The sequence below is a fragment of the Citrus sinensis genome, chromosome 9 (genome assembly GCF_022201045.2).
Source record: "Citrus sinensis cultivar Valencia sweet orange chromosome 9, DVS_A1.0, whole genome shotgun sequence".
Classification (NCBI taxonomy): Eukaryota; Viridiplantae; Streptophyta; class Magnoliopsida; order Sapindales; family Rutaceae; genus Citrus; species Citrus sinensis.
The window spans coordinates 10,689,180-10,707,854 of record NC_068564.1 but is presented as its reverse complement, the minus strand read 5'-3'; the positions used below and the strand labels follow the sequence as shown (position 1 = coordinate 10,707,854).

The window sequence follows — 18,675 nt, the reverse complement described above, 5'->3', positions numbered from 1 at the left end:
TTGCTAAAGAAAACAATCATATTGTTCCCTCATTAAGTTTGACTTTGTTACTACAATAAATAAATAAAATAAAAAACAAACAATTAACAAGAAACACAAAACCCATTAAACCATAAAATGATGATCACGTGCAAAATTTTTGTCTGGACGTAAAGAAAGAGACGCCCGGTCGCAGGTTACTCAAAAATCTATGGAAAAATACTTCATTGTGATGTAATTACCAATTGGGGTCTCTATACTTATCAAGTGATATTATTGTATTTTTTTTACTTTTTCTTTTATAAAATAAGATTCTATATAATATATAGGGATGTCAAAATTCTCTACAGGTTTGAGGGCCCCATGGAGCCCCACCCTAAATGGAAAAAAAATTTAAATAATTTTTGGGGAATGGACTGGGGAATGGAAGAAAAATAATCCCCAAATTATTAACGGGGTGGGGTTTGGTTTTGCACTCTCCACTCCACCCCCACCCCAATCCTCATTATAAATAAATATATTTTTAATTTTTATTTAATAATTTTTATTTTATCAACTATAATGTCAATTAATATTTTTTTTAATTTTTATGTAATATAAATAGGATATGAATAAAAGAAAATCCTATAATATTTTTCAACTCTAAAATCTTGTTATGTTTTCTTTTCTCTTTTAAGGTGCGGCTCTCTTTGAATATTTTCACTTTTAATATCATTTTAAGATATTATTTTAAACTTTTAGAGTTTTTTTTATAAATATTTTATAATATGGTGATGATTTTATTTTAAATCTTTAATTTTTAATTTACTGAAATCATGTATCTATACCTACTATAAAATAGGTAAATGAAAATGGAATGAGAATGATGAAATTATTCCCCACATGGGGATTCTCCATCCCTACCCCACTGAATTTATTGGAGAATAAGGTGGGAAATGGAGGCAAAATTTTTTAATGGAGTGGGGAATGGGATAGGCTTCCCCACCCCCCACCCCACCCCATTGTTATCCCTAATAATATATTCATGAAGCATGTTATAGGGATGACAAAATCCTCTACGGGATTGGGGTCTCATGGAGCCCCACCCCAAATGGGAAAAATTTTGAATAATTTTTGGGAAATAGGGTGGGGAGTGAGGGAAAAATAATTCCCAAATTCTTAATGGGGTGGGGTTTGGTTTTGCACTCCCCACCCCAATCCCCATTATATATAAATATGTTTTTAATTTTTATTTAATAATTTTTATTTTATGAATTATAATGTCAATTAATATTTTTTTTAAATTTTTATGCAATATAAACAGAATATGAATGAAAGAAAAACCTACAATATTTTTCAACTATGAAACATTATTATATTTTTCACCATATTTTTCACTTTTAATATCATTTTAAAATATTGTTTCAAACTTTTAGATATTTTTTTAAAAGAATTTAAATACTTTATAATATGGTGATGATTTTATTTTAAGTCTCTAATTTTTAACTTACTGAAATCATGTATTCATGTATTTATACCTAATATAAAATAAATAAATGGGGAATGGGGTGGGGATGGGGAAAGCATTCCCTACATGGGGATTCCCCATCCCCACCCCACTAAATTTATTGGGGAATACAGACAAAAATTTCTAACGGGGTGGAGAATGGGGTTGGCCTCCCCACCCCCAACCCACCCCATTGCCATCCCTAGCGTGTTATCATATTGTGCATCCTTATAACTATAAGGCTGGTCTGTTTTAGTAACTATAGTGCATTAATTTAATAAGCAAAGTGGTGTAAGTAATTAGTGAGTACTGAATAGTGTACAATAATATATTATATTGAATTATATATTTATATTTCGGCATGTTTTAATTAAAAGATTTATATTTTAATAAATCTGTATTAATTAAGGATTTGTTATTCCATAATATGGTCGGATAAAGTTCCAACTATTAATCTAAGTTTGTTGTAATCATGCTTATGGATTTTAATAAAATTATCTCTCAAATTAAAAAAAAAGGCTAGATGGTATTTTGGTCATTCCATCTTGTTAGCATATATGTTTCCATAATGTTGATTTTGATGATAACAAACAAGATTAAGAATGATTAATCTTTTAAGCTCAAATTATTTTTTATACATTTTAAATAAACCATTATTTTCACATTATAAAGGTTTTATATTTAATGGAAAAATGATTTTATGAAATTAGTTGTTTTTCAAGTTTATGGTTTAATTGAAAGAGTTTTGAAAACTTTAAAATCAACAAGTTTTGCTTGAAATTTTAGAGAAGGACTTATTTGAAAAGTTTCATAGCATTGGAGGCCATATCATAAATTCAAAAAGTTTTAAGAATAACAAACATTATTTAGAGATTCTGAAATTGGACCTATTTATAAAATTTATAACGTTTTGAGCTATAGTATAATTATATAAAATTTTAGGATCAAACTGTAATTTTAGTAAACAGTTCACTGTATCGTTACTGTAGCAAGTGGCTAACCGGATGTGACAAGCGGCCAGTCGGATATTGGGCAGAAACTCTTCAGATGGAAAGCGGCTATCTAGATTTCGTAAGCGGCTATCCGGATGTTGGGCAGTAAGCTTTTGAAGCATAAACGGCTATCCGGATATCGTAAGCAGCATATCAGATGTTCTAAAATTTAAATTTTTACCTTAACGGTAACATACAAGCGGCTAACCGGATTCCACAAACGGTAAGCCGGTTATGAACAAAAAGTGAATAACAACTAGTTTTTGAGTTCAAACTATATAAACTTAAATCCAATTCTTTTTTAGCAATCTTTGCAAGTATAAACAAGTGCACACAACATATATTGAGCTTCAATTTCGAAAATCATCATAGATTAAATCTTCATTGAGCTATCATTTGTATATCCACTCTAAAAGAGAGTTGTTTGTTGTAATTTTCATTTCTCATCAAATTGTGAATGTACAAGTATGAGAAACACTTGAGGTGAAGAGATTGAGGAGATAATCTCTTGTTGTAAACGTTCATTGACATCTTGAAAAGTCAATTGTAAGCATTTGAAGCTTTGGGAGGCTTGGATAGTGAAATCCTCAAGCCCGGTGTACTTGGAGGTGTAGACGTAGGTGGGGTTGCCGAACCACGTAAAAATCTTTGTGTTTGTTTTCTCTTCCCTTACTATTTTATTATTGAGCTTTATTGAATTTATTATTTTTTATTTGATTAAGGCAATAGATTAAATTATAGTGCAATTTGTTTAGCTTAAAGTTTTAAAAACCCAATTCACTCCCCTCTTGGGTTGTCTAGTTAGTATTTCACATCTGAGGAATCAAAATGATCAATTTGATAAGGATGAAAGAGAACTACCAAACTATGGTGCAACGGTGATATCGTGCCACCGTTGCACCCAGCCGTTGAATCTCAATGGATACATCCATCCAAGTAGACCCAACAACTGGATGTAATGGTGACACAATACCACCGTTGCACCGTAGTCAGATCCATTTAAACTCAGAAAAAAAGTGTTAAATGGTATTTTGGTCATTCCATGTGAGGAATCAAAAGGACCAATTTGATAAGGATGAAAGAGAACTACCAAACTAAGTGCTCAATGGTATTTGAACTCAAAAAAAAAAAGTGCTAAATGGTATTTTGGTCATTCCATATGAGGAATCAAAAGGACCAATTTGATAAGGATGAAAGAACTACCAAACTAATTGCTCAATGGCATTTGAACTCAGAAAAAAAAAGTGCTAAACGGTATTTTGGTCATTCCATCTGAGGAATCAAAAGGACCAATTTGATAAGGATGAACGAGAACTCCCGTAATTCGAAAGAAACACCCGTTATCGCCATTGATCATGAGCCGTGGTTGCTTACCTTAAAGCCGCAAAAGCACTGAAGCAGACGACAGAAGGAAGCAAAACAAAAAGTACCACCGAACGACTCGTTACTCAATTGAAAAATAACAACAAATAAAAGTGGCACCCAACTCTCAACATTCTAAAAGAAGGACAACGTCTTCTCCTTTTACTTGTAAATTGAGCCTCTAAACTCTACTTCTCTATTTCACTACATATTTACCATGTTTTTTGTATGTGGGTGCGTCATTGATGTTTGCATATGATCTTTGGTTTTTTCTTTTTATTTTACTAGAGTTGAAGAAGAAATGATTACTGTGTTCTTCAAGCTATAGCTTCTGGGTACCTGATTTCTCATTGTTTACGACCTGGGAAAATCAAGTTCTCCTTCGGAGCTTAGCCTAGTGCTCCAGTTTCATAGAAACAAGAAAGTAGTAATAAGCGAGGATAGGTGTTGCCAGATGTTCTGTTAATTCAGGTGATCAATACATGTAAATTTTGAGTTGAGTTGAGATCATTTCCTTGGGATTAATTAATTATTCCTGACTATTTGATTGCTATTCATGAGATGGTCTTTTAGTGTTGGTTGAATCATCATGATGCTCATTAATTTGGTCCTTAGATGCAGCAATCTTTAAAGATTCTGTTTTCCAGTAGCTTACGTATTCACAAAATAAATAAAGGTTGAATGTTACCATGGGCAGGTTTTGAATGCTCAGAAATCACAAAGATGGGTTTCTGGTTTGCTACTTTATTATTGTCCTTATCAAGAGAATACTTGGCAGTAATAAGGATCACAACTCATAATTTGACAATTATGCTATGTCCTGGTAAATAATAAGTACCATATCTCTTAAAATGAAAAACAAAGCTGAACAATTGTGGCTGATTTGGTTTGCCATTAGGCTACATACAAAAAAAAAAAAAATGGTATCTGGGGCTGGGGTTGTCTCCTTTTCCGTTGTGTGGCCCTCTGCCTCTCTTTATGACGTTGTAGAATAAAAGATTCAAAGCAATATTTTCTATTTTTAAGTGAGAATGCCTTCAGCTAATTTTGTTAATTGTTACTTGTGCTTTTGGTTGACACGCAGGATTGATCTCTTTGATGCTTGTTCATTCAAATACTACTCTGAACTGTGGGATATTTGGAGTTTTACACTTCCGTAATTGTCAATTCTCCATGAGAAAAAAATGGAGCTTTACTAGTTTACCTGCCTCCCTTAACATTCATGATCTCACTGGGAACAATGATCTCCACCAGATGACAAAGGGTAGGACCAAGCTTTTATATATTACTTATAAGGTAAATGCACTTGGTTGCACATTGGAAATGCATATATAATTTCTAATTTTTATGTTATACAATTTGTATGAGTGTTGAAGATCGTTCAACTGTAAAGTCTGAATTTCTTCCTGGTCTTTGACTGTAAAACCAAATCATTCACTTAACACCCTTAGTTATGAGATGTCACAGGTTTGGTTAAGGATCATTGATTGTATTTGAAACATTGTAATATGTTATTCTTTGAGATTGGGAAAATTTCTATCCACAAATCACCCAGCGTTAGTGACTTCAAAAATTTTACGTCCTTTATCTTGATGCAAGGTGCATAAGAGGAGCTTGAGTTTTTTCTGCACTAATGTTTCAGGTTTGAGATATGCAAAGATGTCATCTCAGGTCAAGGGAAAAACAGTAAGTAATGCACTCACGACAGAATACGAGGAAAATTTACCTCTATCATCTTCATATGAAAATGCAATGCAAGCACTTTCCTCTCTAATTACACGGCAGAAACGTGGAGAGCAATCACACATAGCTGGTAGATATGGAAAACTGCAAAGAATGTCGATGTATCTTAAGGTAACACTGGCAGGATTGAAATTTTCACGTCTTTATTTTTTAGAATATTGTATCTTTCTGACTTCCAAAAGTAATTTTTTACGTACAATTCATGAAACATGAATGCTACATCATATTTTCTGTATGTTAGAAATGGAATTGGATGCAGTAGCTTCACCACTGCCCTGTGTTATATCACTGAAATAGTCAGTCTTTCTTATCTTAACTTAGTTTCTTGGTCTACATCCATGCTTGAATCTTATAGGAATTCTTGCATTTCTAGTCTGAGGGTTTTACATTTTTCTAGGGTTTTACATTTTTGCTTGTTGTTGGATTCTGAAATGTTCAATGTTATTTCCATCCTTAAGGTAATCTTAAAAGTTTAAGGTAATAGTAATTGTCTTTCAAGAACTTTTTAATTGTACCAAACAAATTGGGCGATTTTCCTCCTTAATTTAGCATTTATGTGGCTTCTTTGGTTAGCTCTAAATTTTTCTTCTCTTAGCTGCTGTATTTAAAGCATCTCTACTTGTTGGTTTTATGAGTGAAGCTTACTTTGTTGGTACCATGGCAAACATTAATTTTATGAGAAACTAATATGATGCTCAATATTGACCAAAGTGCCTTCAATTTTTTTCCCAGAAGTCTATATATATTATGTATCTCTGCAATGTCTTACACTTTGGGTGTGTAAGAAAGAAAAGAGAAGGCTTTTATTTGCAGATTCATCTTTTGAATTTTTTCTTTAATATTTGTGACATTAACTTAAGGGCAAATACCGTTCAGGACTCACGAAGAACTAAGGTCAAGCCCAACAATAACCAAAAGAGGATGTTATTAGGCTAGCAATTACAGTATGTCATTCATAGGAGAGAACTTTCTGCTCCAGAGAACTGTATACTTGAGTGAACTCTTGTTTCATTTTCACATCTTGCCATATGGGTAGTTTCCCAATTCTTACTATTTGTGGGTAGTACATGAGATAGTTAACTTGTGACCAGTGCTATCACTTTAGTTGGGGCATTAAGTAGTTGAGTGGGTCTTGGGACCATGGATGGCAGATTAGTTCATAGTGGATGAGAACTGAAAGACTTTTGGAATCAAGATGTTGGCTTTTCTTTCTCTAACCATGTTGAAACCCAAAGATGTGTTGAGAAATTCAAATTCGAGGAGGATGTGCTCCATTCCATGTTTTCGGTACATATATAAACTTATTCTCTTTTATAACCTATCATTATCCATTTTCTTTTAGTTTTTTATGCTTTTATGTTGTATTTGTTGTGCTGATTTGTTGTCAGTGATATGATTTGGTTTGCATTTTTTTCTGGTTGCATGGTTTTCAGTTATTAGAATGAATATCAATGATTGAAACTTAGTTACTTTGGATGCATATCCATTTTGGAATCTCATTTATTCCTTCTGAAATAATTCTGCCTGAGTTTTGAAATCTAGTTATCTGTTATATAGATACTAGGCTTGGAGGATCGTATAGCTGAGCTCAAAGTTATCCATGTCTCAGGGACAAAAGGGAAGGTATCGATCATTTTCACTAATTCATTACTTCTTGGATAAGGCAGGGTTTGAAACCTTCATGCTCTGCTTGTTTTTGTACAAATAAAATAGTCCTTTAATATGGATTGGACCCACAGTATGGTCTAGGCTGATATTCTCAATTGATCAGCCATAATATTCTGTGAATTGAACTTTTACTCTGTGCAACCAGTTAATGATAAATTTTATAGATTAAGCAAGCGCTGATTCAGTTTGGTAGTGGTTGGACAATATTATTTCATTAGAAATGTTCTGGACATTTTCTCTTTATTTAGTCAACCAGCGATAAAAAGCTGCCAAATCCATAAAAGAAATGCTTCAAAATCGATGGTTAAATTGAAAAATGCATTCATTTTGTTAGAGCCTTTTAAAAGATATTGCTTCTCCAACTCATAAATATGTCATTATATGTTTCTGATATCCTCGTATTTGATTATTCAAAAGAAAAAAGAACAGATACCAATTAAATGATTTTGTCTCTGATTGTACTTTGAGTTTTTAGTACTTCAGTAATGAAGAATTGTCTTTTGGATTTATAGATCCCTGCCCTTCTTATATCTGCATCAATCTTTATTGTTATAACAAACTTCAGTATCTGTTTTGAAGAAGTGTTGGGTGTACGCATAAAAATATTTGAGAATTTGAATCACGTAAAATTGGAGGACACCCCTCTCCCACCTTTCATTGTATTTTCAGTTTGTTAATGCTGATGAATACATATTTCAGGGTTCAACGTGTACATTCTGCGAGGCTATTTTACGGGAGTGTGGTTTTCGAACTGGACTCTTCACCTCACCCCATCTCATTGATGTGAGAGAACGATTTCGCATCAATGGGTTAGTAATGTTCAAATTTTCTAGCTTTTTAGAACCAATTTGACAAATATTTTCATTTTGGGTTCTTATTACGCATCACTCAAGGGTATGAGCGGTTTTACACAAAAAAAATAAAAATACGACAAGATAACTAGAGACCAGATTTGCATTCCCGAAGGATATGTTGCTCAAGACTCATGTACATGTTTAAATGGCTATTTATTTATCTACTTTTTGATAGGAAACAAAATATTATACTACTCTGTGGACCAGCAGTCTGCTAAACACATCTCGTTATTAACAAAATGATTAGAACCCAATTAAGGCATGAAATTAAAAATTAATGCACATTCATTATCCTTAGAAACTGGAGTCAAAAGAGAATCTAAGAATTAAGAAATGCACCTTCTAAAATTGAAGATCTTTTTCTCATTCTTAAAATATCCCGGAAATTTCTTTCCATCCACATCATTGGGAACACTGCCATGACAGTGAAACTCCATTAGCACTTTGGTGTCCTTTCCCTGCCATAGGTACAGAAATGATCTGTTATCAAAGGATCACAGGAGGGTGGAATCACCCTTGAAATCTCAGCTACGCTGAAAAGGTTGTACCAAAACTCCAAAGCCACTTGCATAATCAATGCTTTCCTCTTCACATAATACACCAGTAAAATTTTTGCTATCTACATTACCTTGAAAGTACTTGATTTGCCATGCTCAATTAGCCATGCGTGAACTGCACCTTGCCCAGCACCTTTGCCTTCTAAATCCTGTAAGCTGGTTCGGATGTATGAATTGATGAATCATGAAAGGACTAAGCCGTTAAAATGAAAGTTCCTGGTTTTTTCCATGCACCTTTGCCTTCTACATCCTCTAAGCTGGTTCGGATGTATGAATTGATGAATCATGAAAGAACTAAGCCGTTAAAATGAAAGTTCCTGGTTTTTTCCATGGAGTATTGCTACATTTTTTGCCAAATTCAGGAATGGTGTGTGGAATTGTTGCAACAGAATCTCTATATCCGTAAAATTATGCCTTTTATCATTTATCTTTACTCATTTTTGTGATGATGGTCTCAGTGTAGAAGGAAAACTTTGTAGCCTTCTATTTCTTAATAAGATATCATAGAGAAATTTCAGTATGGTTGGACCTTCACTTATTTATTATTATTAATTTACTTAGGGACATTAAACTTCATTGGTCATCTGCTTTAGTCATCTTTGTGATTTCTGTATTCATTTCTTTCAGCTGTCAAATTTGAGGGTCTACAGAAAATTCAGTTATAACATAGATGAGACATCAACTTGAGTAACTTTTGACTATTTATTGAGATGGATAATTGGGGCTGGAGGGATAGTTCATTTGCTGAATGTGATCTGATTAATTTTTTCAGAAGGGAACTAATAGTTTCATGAGAACAGGGGAAATTATTAGAACAATTTCCTTGATGTATATAGAAGTATTACTATCAATATTAAGCAGATTCAAAATCTAACTGTCGTCATGTATGTATTAACTTGGCACTTAGTGTCTAACTAAAAGTCATTTTAATGGTTGGGATAAATGTTACCTCAACTTGAGAGATCCTCAATAATAAACTAGCTGCGATCAATTACCTGAATTACGGATATTTCTGAAGTATTCTATCTTATTTTTTAACACTGAAATGCCTTTGTAGGTTGGACATAACTGAAGATAAATTTCTATTTTATTTTTGGGAGTGCTGGCACCTATTGAGGGTAAGATATATTTTTCTTTATGGTAACTACTGTTTTTAGTCTCGATTTGATACGTATTTACTCTGGGAGTAAGTATTTTTTCCCAAGTCTATCTTTTCTGCTACTCTTGTACTTGATGGGTACCCTTTTTGCATTTAGTCTCTCTTAAATGAGTAAAATGTGAAATTGGTTGTGGCTGTGCCCCTGTTGCTTCTAGTTTTGGCAATTGGCATTCCCATACTCTTCTTCCTTTTTTCATACTTACGGTGAAGGACTATAATTCAAATCTCATATAATTTACTAACCTGAATTTGTGAAAAAGTTTTTACTTTCAAGCTCATTTTGGACATGAAAAAATTATACAAATAGCTATATTAAAGCACTGGCAAAAATAGACATTTGTATGTTTTAGAAGCCAAGGCAGAATATTAGTGGTATTTTAAACAAAACTAGGAGCAGCCCCTGTTGCTTCTAGTTTTGGCAATTGGCATTCCCATACTCTTCTTCCTTTTTTCATACTTACGGTGAAGGACTATAATTCAAATCTCATATCATTTACTAACCTGAATTTGTGAAAAAGTTTTTACTTTCAAGCTCATTTTGGACATGAAAAAATTATACAAATAGCTATATTAAAGCAATGGAAAAAATAGACATTTGTATGTTTTAGAAGCCAAGGCAGAATATGAGCGGTATTTTAAACAAAAGTTGGAGCTGATTTCCCAGCCTGAATGTTGGAAACTAAATTTAGGTGATTAGGTATGTGAAGGTGTATTGTTGATTATGATCACTTCTTAACTATCTGACCTTGCATTAGATGATAATTTGTCCAGTAAATTTTCCTTGGGCTTTGTGGCTAAATATTGTTTTAGTACTTTAATCGTGTTTGGGATCATTTCAATTTGCAGGAAAATGTTACGGAAGACCTGCCGATGCCTCCACTGTTTCAGTTCCTCACTGTATTGGCATTCAAAATATTTGTATGTGAACAGGTGAGTCGGGAAATATCTAATTTTCATCAGTGCTCATCTTTCAAATCTGGCCTTGCAGTGGCTATCTGTTTTACTCATGCTGGCAGTAAAAACTGAGCAGTTATTGTTAAACCACATTCTAGGATGTTTATTTTCCTTCACTCACAGTATGTTCTATTTTCCATTCTTCCAGAGACTGATACCATTCAAGTTCCGGGCTTTCCAAAGTGTTAAATCTTCCTCCTAAAAAATTTCTAGAAGCATATGGAAGATTGTATCAAAACCTTTCTGGAATGATTTCTATGTTTCTGCAACCAGTAGTGATCCTCAGATCTTCCATGAATATCACTCTAGACACTCAATCATATCATTTGATTTGAAACCAAAATTGAAACACTTATATTGTCCCCAATAATCTTGTCTTTAAGATTTTCCACTTTAAACTCCATGAAACGTTTGCCACACCACAAAAACTTCCATGAAATTTTGTTGGGCCAGCTTGCAAATACGAATTAGGTATTCATAATATACATAAAAGTAACTATGCTTGTTGCTATTGGTAATGTCATCTATCACCACAAGCTTTCTATCATGTATGACTCCTTTCCCCCTTCTAATTCTCCACCTATATTTTCTATTTCTAGTTCTATTAAATTTTTAATGCCTTCATTTGATCTCCTTAATTTGCACATTCCTAATGCGATCATTGTTCACCAGCAGCAATTTTTTTTATAAAATTTCAGATTCACAGACTAACATTTTGGTGCCTTATTTTGACCTGTTATTAATCCCTTTCTCTCTCTTTCACTGAATCAATTCTTGTTCGCAGGTAGATGTTGCTATTATTGAAGTTGGTCTTGGCGGAGAAAAGGATTCAACAAATGTGGTAAGGATCTCATCATAGAACTGCCTTTCGTGATTGTTGTAGAGTTTACAAAAAGTTTAAGAGCTTATCCTTATGGTTTTACAAGAAAAAAGCAAAAAATTAAAGATGACCTTGTGCATTGTATTAGCATGCTATTTGAAGTGATTGTGAAAATAATTGTAAAGGATAAATTTAATGGTTATGGGATTTGATGTTGGAAATTTGCAGATTAAAGAGCCTGTTGTTTGTGGCGTTACTTCTCTTGGCATGGATCATATGGAAGTGTTGGGTGAGTTGTTTTCTGAAAATTTCATTTTCTTGCTCACAGATAGTTCGAATTTTATTTGTTGCAAACTTTGTGGAAAATTTATTTTTTTCACTTCCACGGGAGTGTCATTAGCGGTTTTGGAATCCGTTGTGGCTCTCATACTAAATTGCTCGTGCGTTCTTCTAAATTTTGCCGCTGATTTTTTTTTTTGTGATTGGGGGGGGGGGGGGGAGGGGGTTTTAAAAAATGCAAGATGAATGAGTTATTCTCTTATTTATGTGACAGTATTTGTCTTACGCAGGAAATACCCTCAACGACATTGCTTTTCACAAAGCTGGAATTTTCAAGGTATACATCTGATATGCTAGCTACTCAACTTGCATGAATATATGGTTTTCTTTAGCATTGATTTATTTCATTATTGGTATTTCAATTGTTCAAATGGGCAGTTTTCATTTTCAAGTATTTTCTGAGTTGATGTCTTTCCTGCTTCTGAAGCCACAAATTCCCGCATTCACTGTACCCCAGCTCTCTGAAGCAATGAGTGTTCTTCAGGACAGGGCACTTGAATTGATGGTATCATTCTAAACTCTTCTCTGTTGTAACCTTTATCCTAATTCCTACTTCACATGCTTATATATTTCTTGTTAAACACCTGGTTCTGTCTTTATAGAAGTATTTGGAATATATCTGAATCCCATGTTGTAAAAGAATTCAACTCTCTCAATGGATTGGCAGGGAATAGCATCAGAATGATTTCTTATTGTGATCCATTTTGCATGCCAATTTAACTTGTATGCTGACATGTATGAAATGTGTTTAGTTTTATTACAATCTAGTTTAAAATAACCATTTCCACCAAAGAAGATATAAGCATGTCCAACTCGACTCTAATTTTTTTATGGACTTTAGTTATGTAATGGTTTTTTGTACAATCTGATGTGCAACTAGACCAATGTAGATTGCTATTGTTTTATTTTATAATTTCCCCATATCATACATCTATAATCTTCGTCTTCAACTATCGCTTTTCAACATTAGTCATTGTAGGTTTGATGCAGATCACTCACCTCCATCCACATCGAACCAATAAAAGGAAACCTCACTCTGACTGAATCTGACACACACACACAGGGAGAGCAGCAGAAAGACTATAATTGTTACCAGCATTCCTCAGAGAACATTTTTCTCAATTGCAGGTTCCCCTGGAGGTAGCAGCACCTCTGGATATTGAAAAGTTAAAGGGACTAGAGCTTAGCTTGTCTGGCGATCACCAGTTGGTTAATGCTGGTCTTGCTGTCTCCCTCTCTGAATGTTGGCTTCGAAGAACTGGAAACTGGGAGAAAGTGTCTCACAATGTCAGTTGTGCCCCTATTCTTCCTTAATTTATTATTCTTTCTGCTTAACATGGAGTTACATGATAGACACCAGAGGACATATAAACTTGTAATTTTTTTCTTTTTCATGCAATTCTTTGAAATTAGTGGAAATTATATTGGGAGTTATTATTTTCAATTTTTTCTTAATATGCATGCGGCTATAGGGTGGGTTTGAGCATTAGACAGACACAGATATAGAGAGAGAGAGAGAGAGAGAGAGAGAGAGAGAGAGAGAGAGAGAGAGGCATCTTAGGTTTTGCTTAAACCTAAAGTTGTGTGAATCTGGTGATTCATCTTTTCCAGTTAAATTCTATGGACACCAAAAATAGTAATCATCTTTGCAATGGGTATTAATGGTCCTCTTCTTTAGTATGCAGTCTAGGTTTGAAACTGAGCACTTACTATGAAAATTGGTGAAATGATAAACAGGATGGCCAGGGAGCAGATTTGCCGGATGCATTTGTTAGGGGTCTTTCAACTGCACATCTTTTGGGGAGGGCTCAAATTGTTTATGATATTTCTTTGGTGCCCAATTCATCAGGGTTATTTGAGAATTCCTCTGGAGAGCTGATCTTTTACTTGGATGGAGCTCATACTGCTGAGAGCATGGAAGCGTGTGCCAAATGGTTCTCTAGTGTCGTGAAAGGCAGCGGAAATTCTTCACTATCATCAATGTCTTCTACAACCAAAACTAACAATATGGAAGAAGTTGTTCAAAGGAATGGTTACATTGGACATAAAATGGAGAAAACCAAGCATGCTAACAAAATATCTAAGCAGGTAAACACTTTGCAAATAGAAAGACTTTTTGAGGAGTGGATTACATCATGTGATTCCTTGAAAGCGTATGTAAATCCTGTATTACTTTCTTTAAATGTGGATCTTCGTGGGCACCTTTATTGGCACCTCATTCGGTGTACATGCCTCATTGTAGATTCTTTTATTCAATTGCATGGAGGCGAGGCACCCTCAAGTTCTGCTTCCACGGCTTGTGAGTACATGTGCTTCCTCAGGTATCACTAATTCAGACACAAATGATCAGTTTCATTTTGTTGGTCTCTTACACATGTAGACCGTATATTATGGATCACCTCAAGCCTATTCGTCAACATATCACCTCTTTCAACTGTGTGAATTTGCATTATGAGTTTGCTCTATTTTTATTCTATCTTGGTAAGCCATTGGCATCCTTATGTTACACTATGCATGTCGGTCCTGCTCATACTGCCTGGAATCAGATTTCCCCCCCCCCCCCCCCCCCAACTTGCTGCTTTTATTTCTTGGAGAAACACTTCCTAGGGAAAAATCACTTGAGTGAACTGTACTTGAATACTGAAAGTCAAAATGATATTTTATCATCTGTTTTCTTTCAGCAAGGCAATTGCTGTTTTGCTGTTTTCACATCATTTTGAGCTTCTATTAATTCAATGTGTAATGCGATCTTGCTCAGGCACTCATTTCTCAAAAGCACTTTTCGTCCCAAGTGTTTCAACATATAGCAAGGTTACGTCTGGTTCCTCATTCATTCCTTTGGCTATCTCTGGCAAGGACTTGTCTTGGCAATTCAGCCTCCAGAGACTTTGGGAGAGGATTATTCATGGGGCTGGTAATACCTAATTCTTTTGTTCTCTGTTGCTGAATAGCTATATTTTCTGCTTGATGTTCTTTGTCAGGTCTTAACCCACTCAGTAAGCATTATGATAGATGGGAATAACAGATTATGACCTAATGGGTTGATTGGGCTTGGGGGTAAATTAGGGCTAATTTTTATTAATTAAATTAAAAAAAAAAACAATCCTGACCTACAACTTGAGAGGTAGGTTAATCTCTCCCAAAACTCTTAATTATTCCTAATACCTGACAAAACTCAACATAAACCCTAAATGACTCCTTAATCTCTTAATTATACTTGAGTCCTAATTAGTGAATTAGTAAAATCACTAAGCTGCCCCCGCCCCTTTATATTTGTACCTAACAAAAGTTTTCATTGGGCTAACATGGGTATACTAATTACTGTTCATACGCATAAGTTATGCTTTTCTGTTAATACTTTGAGCTTGAGGTGGCCTTCGAGTAAATACAGTTTGTAATTTCTTGTTGACTAGATACCAGTGGCTCTTTGGTTGAATTAACCATAGGATGGAGTCTGTAATGAATTCGACTTCCAAGCAGCCAAAAGCAATTTTGATTCCAGCATAAGTGTCTTAAGCTCACTTAGCTAACATAGTATGATTAATAATTGCCTGTTCTATCTCAATAACGTAATAATTTAAAAAAAAAAAGAAAAGAAGGCTCGTGTTTCTTCGTTTAGAAAAGGAAACTGCAAAATTCTTAGGGTATTAAATGATATAAATATTATTTAATACGATTTATTTGGCATTAATCATTATACTATAAAAGAAATAAAAAAGGTATAATGTGATATTAAATTATAAGTTCATTCTTATATGTTAATTGTTATAATATAACCGGAAGAAAAGGGTTAATGTGGCTGTTGCTGCATTAATGTGTCAGTTGATGCATTAAGGGTGTGTTTGACAGACTACATTATATTGGACTATATTGCATTAGTTAATGATGTCCCCATGTTTGGCAGTCCCCATATTTGGCAAATTAAGAGACTGCATTACAATGCACTATAATGTAGAAACTGCTGCATTAAATAATCTCGAGGGATCTTAGGTATGCTTAATGCTGCAATTGCCTCGTTAGCCTTTTGGCTTTTTTTATTTTATGCTATAACAATTAATATATAAAAATGAATCCACAATTTGATATTATATTATATATGAATATTACATTAGTTATATTATTCAATAATATCGTATACTATAATATAATAAATAATAATTTATTTTCTTATTTTTATATTGTTATAATTAATATATAGAATAAATTACTTAATAATAAATTAAATAACTAATTTATTATAGCTAATAATGAAATATTAAAATATTAAGAAATCTAAATTAGATTTTTTTAATATAAATATTAATATAATGGATTATTGTTCATAATACAGTCCATACTACACCAAACGTGGTGTTGCGTTACAGTATGCAATGCACCCTAATGCAATGTATTCTATTGCAATAAAGTGTGCCAAACATCCCCTGAGCAATCCTAGGGTCCCCCGGGCTTGTCTAATGCGGCAGGTGCTATATTATGGGGTACATTATAATGCACCATATTTTAATTTGCCAAACATTTGACTGCACTAACTGATGCAATGTAGTCCCATGTAATGTAATGTGCCAAACACATCCTTTAACTTCCATTTTTTTTAGGCCATCCAATAATTCAGGCACAAACTATCAGGATTCAGGGACAAACAAGAAAGGGAAGCTTTCATTTTATTGCAAATAAGTATCAACATTTTGACTCCACAAATTATTTGGTACAGTTGTAGGAGTACCCTTGACGACAGTTATGCGACATACACAACATGAAGATGAGTCATCACGATTAAAATTTCTATTCAAAGTTCCCTTCTGTATAGATTCCATTCACATGCATTAACAGATAGTGATTAAAGATATTGAACATTAATTTAGTGAGGCTGGTGTTCGTTTGGGTTGATGGCAGATCCTGTACTTGAAAAGAGCTCTATGAAGGAGAGCACTGAGATCTTACCTCCTTGCAAGTTCCTTTATGAGGATGCTCCTCTTTGCAGTCCTGCAGAAGAATGTTTTGCTTGCAGTGCAGTAATTCCTTCATTGCCATTGACAATAAAGTGGTTGAGAGATAGTGTACAAGAAAACCCTTCCATAAGAGTTCAGGTAAGAATAATCTCTTTGATATCTTTTTGGTTTGAGACAACATGGCTAAATGGGTAGAACATAGAACTAAAATGAACTGCAATTTTGGCTTTTTTAGAATCGACAAAGGATGGGTTCCAAAAAACCGACAAGTTAGTGTTTTACTAATTTTTATTCTTATTTAATCTACAGGATCAGTAGGCACCCAGTGCCATTAATATGATACTGTATATACAGACTACTGGGGTTTGGGGATTCTCAATTACTTGAATGACCACCTATGAATATATGAATATATTGGTTATCACTTTTTAATGGAAAAAGTGCATACTCTTGAAGGATTTTGGGACCTGGGTTCTCAGTATTTAAGTTGTTTTATAACTCTCTCTCTCTCTGTCTCTCTCTGGGTGTGCATTGGCATCTTATTTTTTGTTGTTAGTTGCATGACCATTGTATTATAAACCAGATCATACTCCTGCCATCAGAAGCAATGACCCCCCCCCCCCCCCTTCTGGATAAATATCAATAGCATGGATTATTTCTCTGTTACTTTGCTTTGCTTGTTTGTTGTTTATGTATGTATATATGCACTAAGCAGTCACTCTTGTAAATATTATATTTGTTTAATGTGTATTTACAGGTTCTTGTCACCGGATCATTGCATTTGGTTGGAGATGTACTAAAGCTGTTAAAGAGATAGTATAGTATTTTAAAAGTGATGCTTCCGGAAGTCGGCTGCATTTTTCTTTATGTTTCTTCTGTATCCGTCAAATGCCTTCTTTAAACCTTTTATCATTAATTGGTCTTAAGGTCATCATGGAATGTGATGCATGGCTAAACCAATAATGCTTCTCTTTGAGTCAGCATAGGTACGATTCATTGTTGTGCTGTGTAAAATACATGATGCTTGTAAAATTCAGAAAAGAAACGATTATTCTAAAATTTGTTGCTGGAAAGATCCGTATGTCTGTATTTTGCCAAATCTACTGTTATTATTTCTGCTGATGTATTCCATGCTTATCTCTTTGTCAAATAAAATGTTTAGGAGTTTTGAGTCATTTATTCCAAGAAAATTTTTCGCTGCCGATCTTGTGTATGTCTTTGTTCGAGTAGATTTTTTTTTTTTTGGGGGTTAAATTACTCCTATTTTTGGCTGAATGTTGGTGGATTGGTTTGTATAGAAATGGTGGGAAAAAGCAAGGAGCAATAGAGTTTTGTTGGTTGTGCCTCCTAGGTACTTTTTTTCCTTTCTTTTTTATTTTTTTGGGCTGTGATGTGTCAACTCTTGTCTACCTTCATTATACTTTGTATGTTTCTTAATTCTTTTGAGGTCACCTTGTTGTGCATGAATCCAATAGAAGATCTATGTGGCGGTCAAACTTTGGCCTTTCTCTTTCCACATAAATTTCTCGAATAAGGGTGGAAATAGGGATGGCAATGGGCACCGCCCGCAGCGGGTTTGCCATTACCAAACCCAAACCCGCACAAAATTTAAATTACCAAACCCACCCGCAACCCGCAGCGGGTTTTAATTTTTTTACAAAAATTCACCCGCAGCGGGTTTTAACAATTACCAAACCCGCAATGGTATCCGGCGGATTTTTTGCGGGTTTCCGTATTTAAAATCACAAATGTTTAATATATAAATTTATAATAATAACCTCAAATTTCATATAACATACTCAATTTTATATTT

The 18,675-nt window shown here is 34.1% G+C and overlaps 1 protein-coding gene across 7 annotated transcripts; it reads left to right on the top strand.

The window, feature by feature from the left end:
- The first annotated feature begins 3,680 nt into the window (after positions 1–3,680).
- LOC102625690 (folylpolyglutamate synthase) lies at positions 3,681–17,935 on the top strand. 7 transcript variants are annotated; one of them, XM_052433539.1, is made up of 18 exons: positions 3,683–3,987; positions 4,108–4,290; positions 4,904–5,083; positions 5,462–5,673; positions 7,120–7,185; positions 7,930–8,039; positions 9,699–9,759; positions 10,647–10,730; positions 11,539–11,595; positions 11,803–11,863; positions 12,144–12,190; positions 12,341–12,418; positions 13,042–13,200; positions 13,651–14,001; positions 14,156–14,234; positions 14,672–14,827; positions 16,807–17,000; positions 17,620–17,935. In XM_052433539.1, the coding sequence occupies exons 3-18, from the start codon at positions 4,918–4,920 to the stop codon at positions 17,677–17,679; spliced, it is 1,941 nt and encodes a 646-aa protein (XP_052289499.1). In that variant the 5' UTR covers positions 3,683–3,987; positions 4,108–4,290; positions 4,904–4,917; the 3' UTR covers positions 17,680–17,935. The 7 variants fall into 7 exon arrangements, with proteins under 7 accessions (XP_052289500.1, XP_052289502.1, XP_052289501.1 ...); XM_006491476.4 differs by lacking the exon at positions 4,108–4,290; XM_006491478.4 differs by lacking the exon at positions 4,108–4,290 and having other exon boundaries at positions 4,904–5,115.
- Positions 17,936–18,675: the final 740 nt, after the last annotated feature.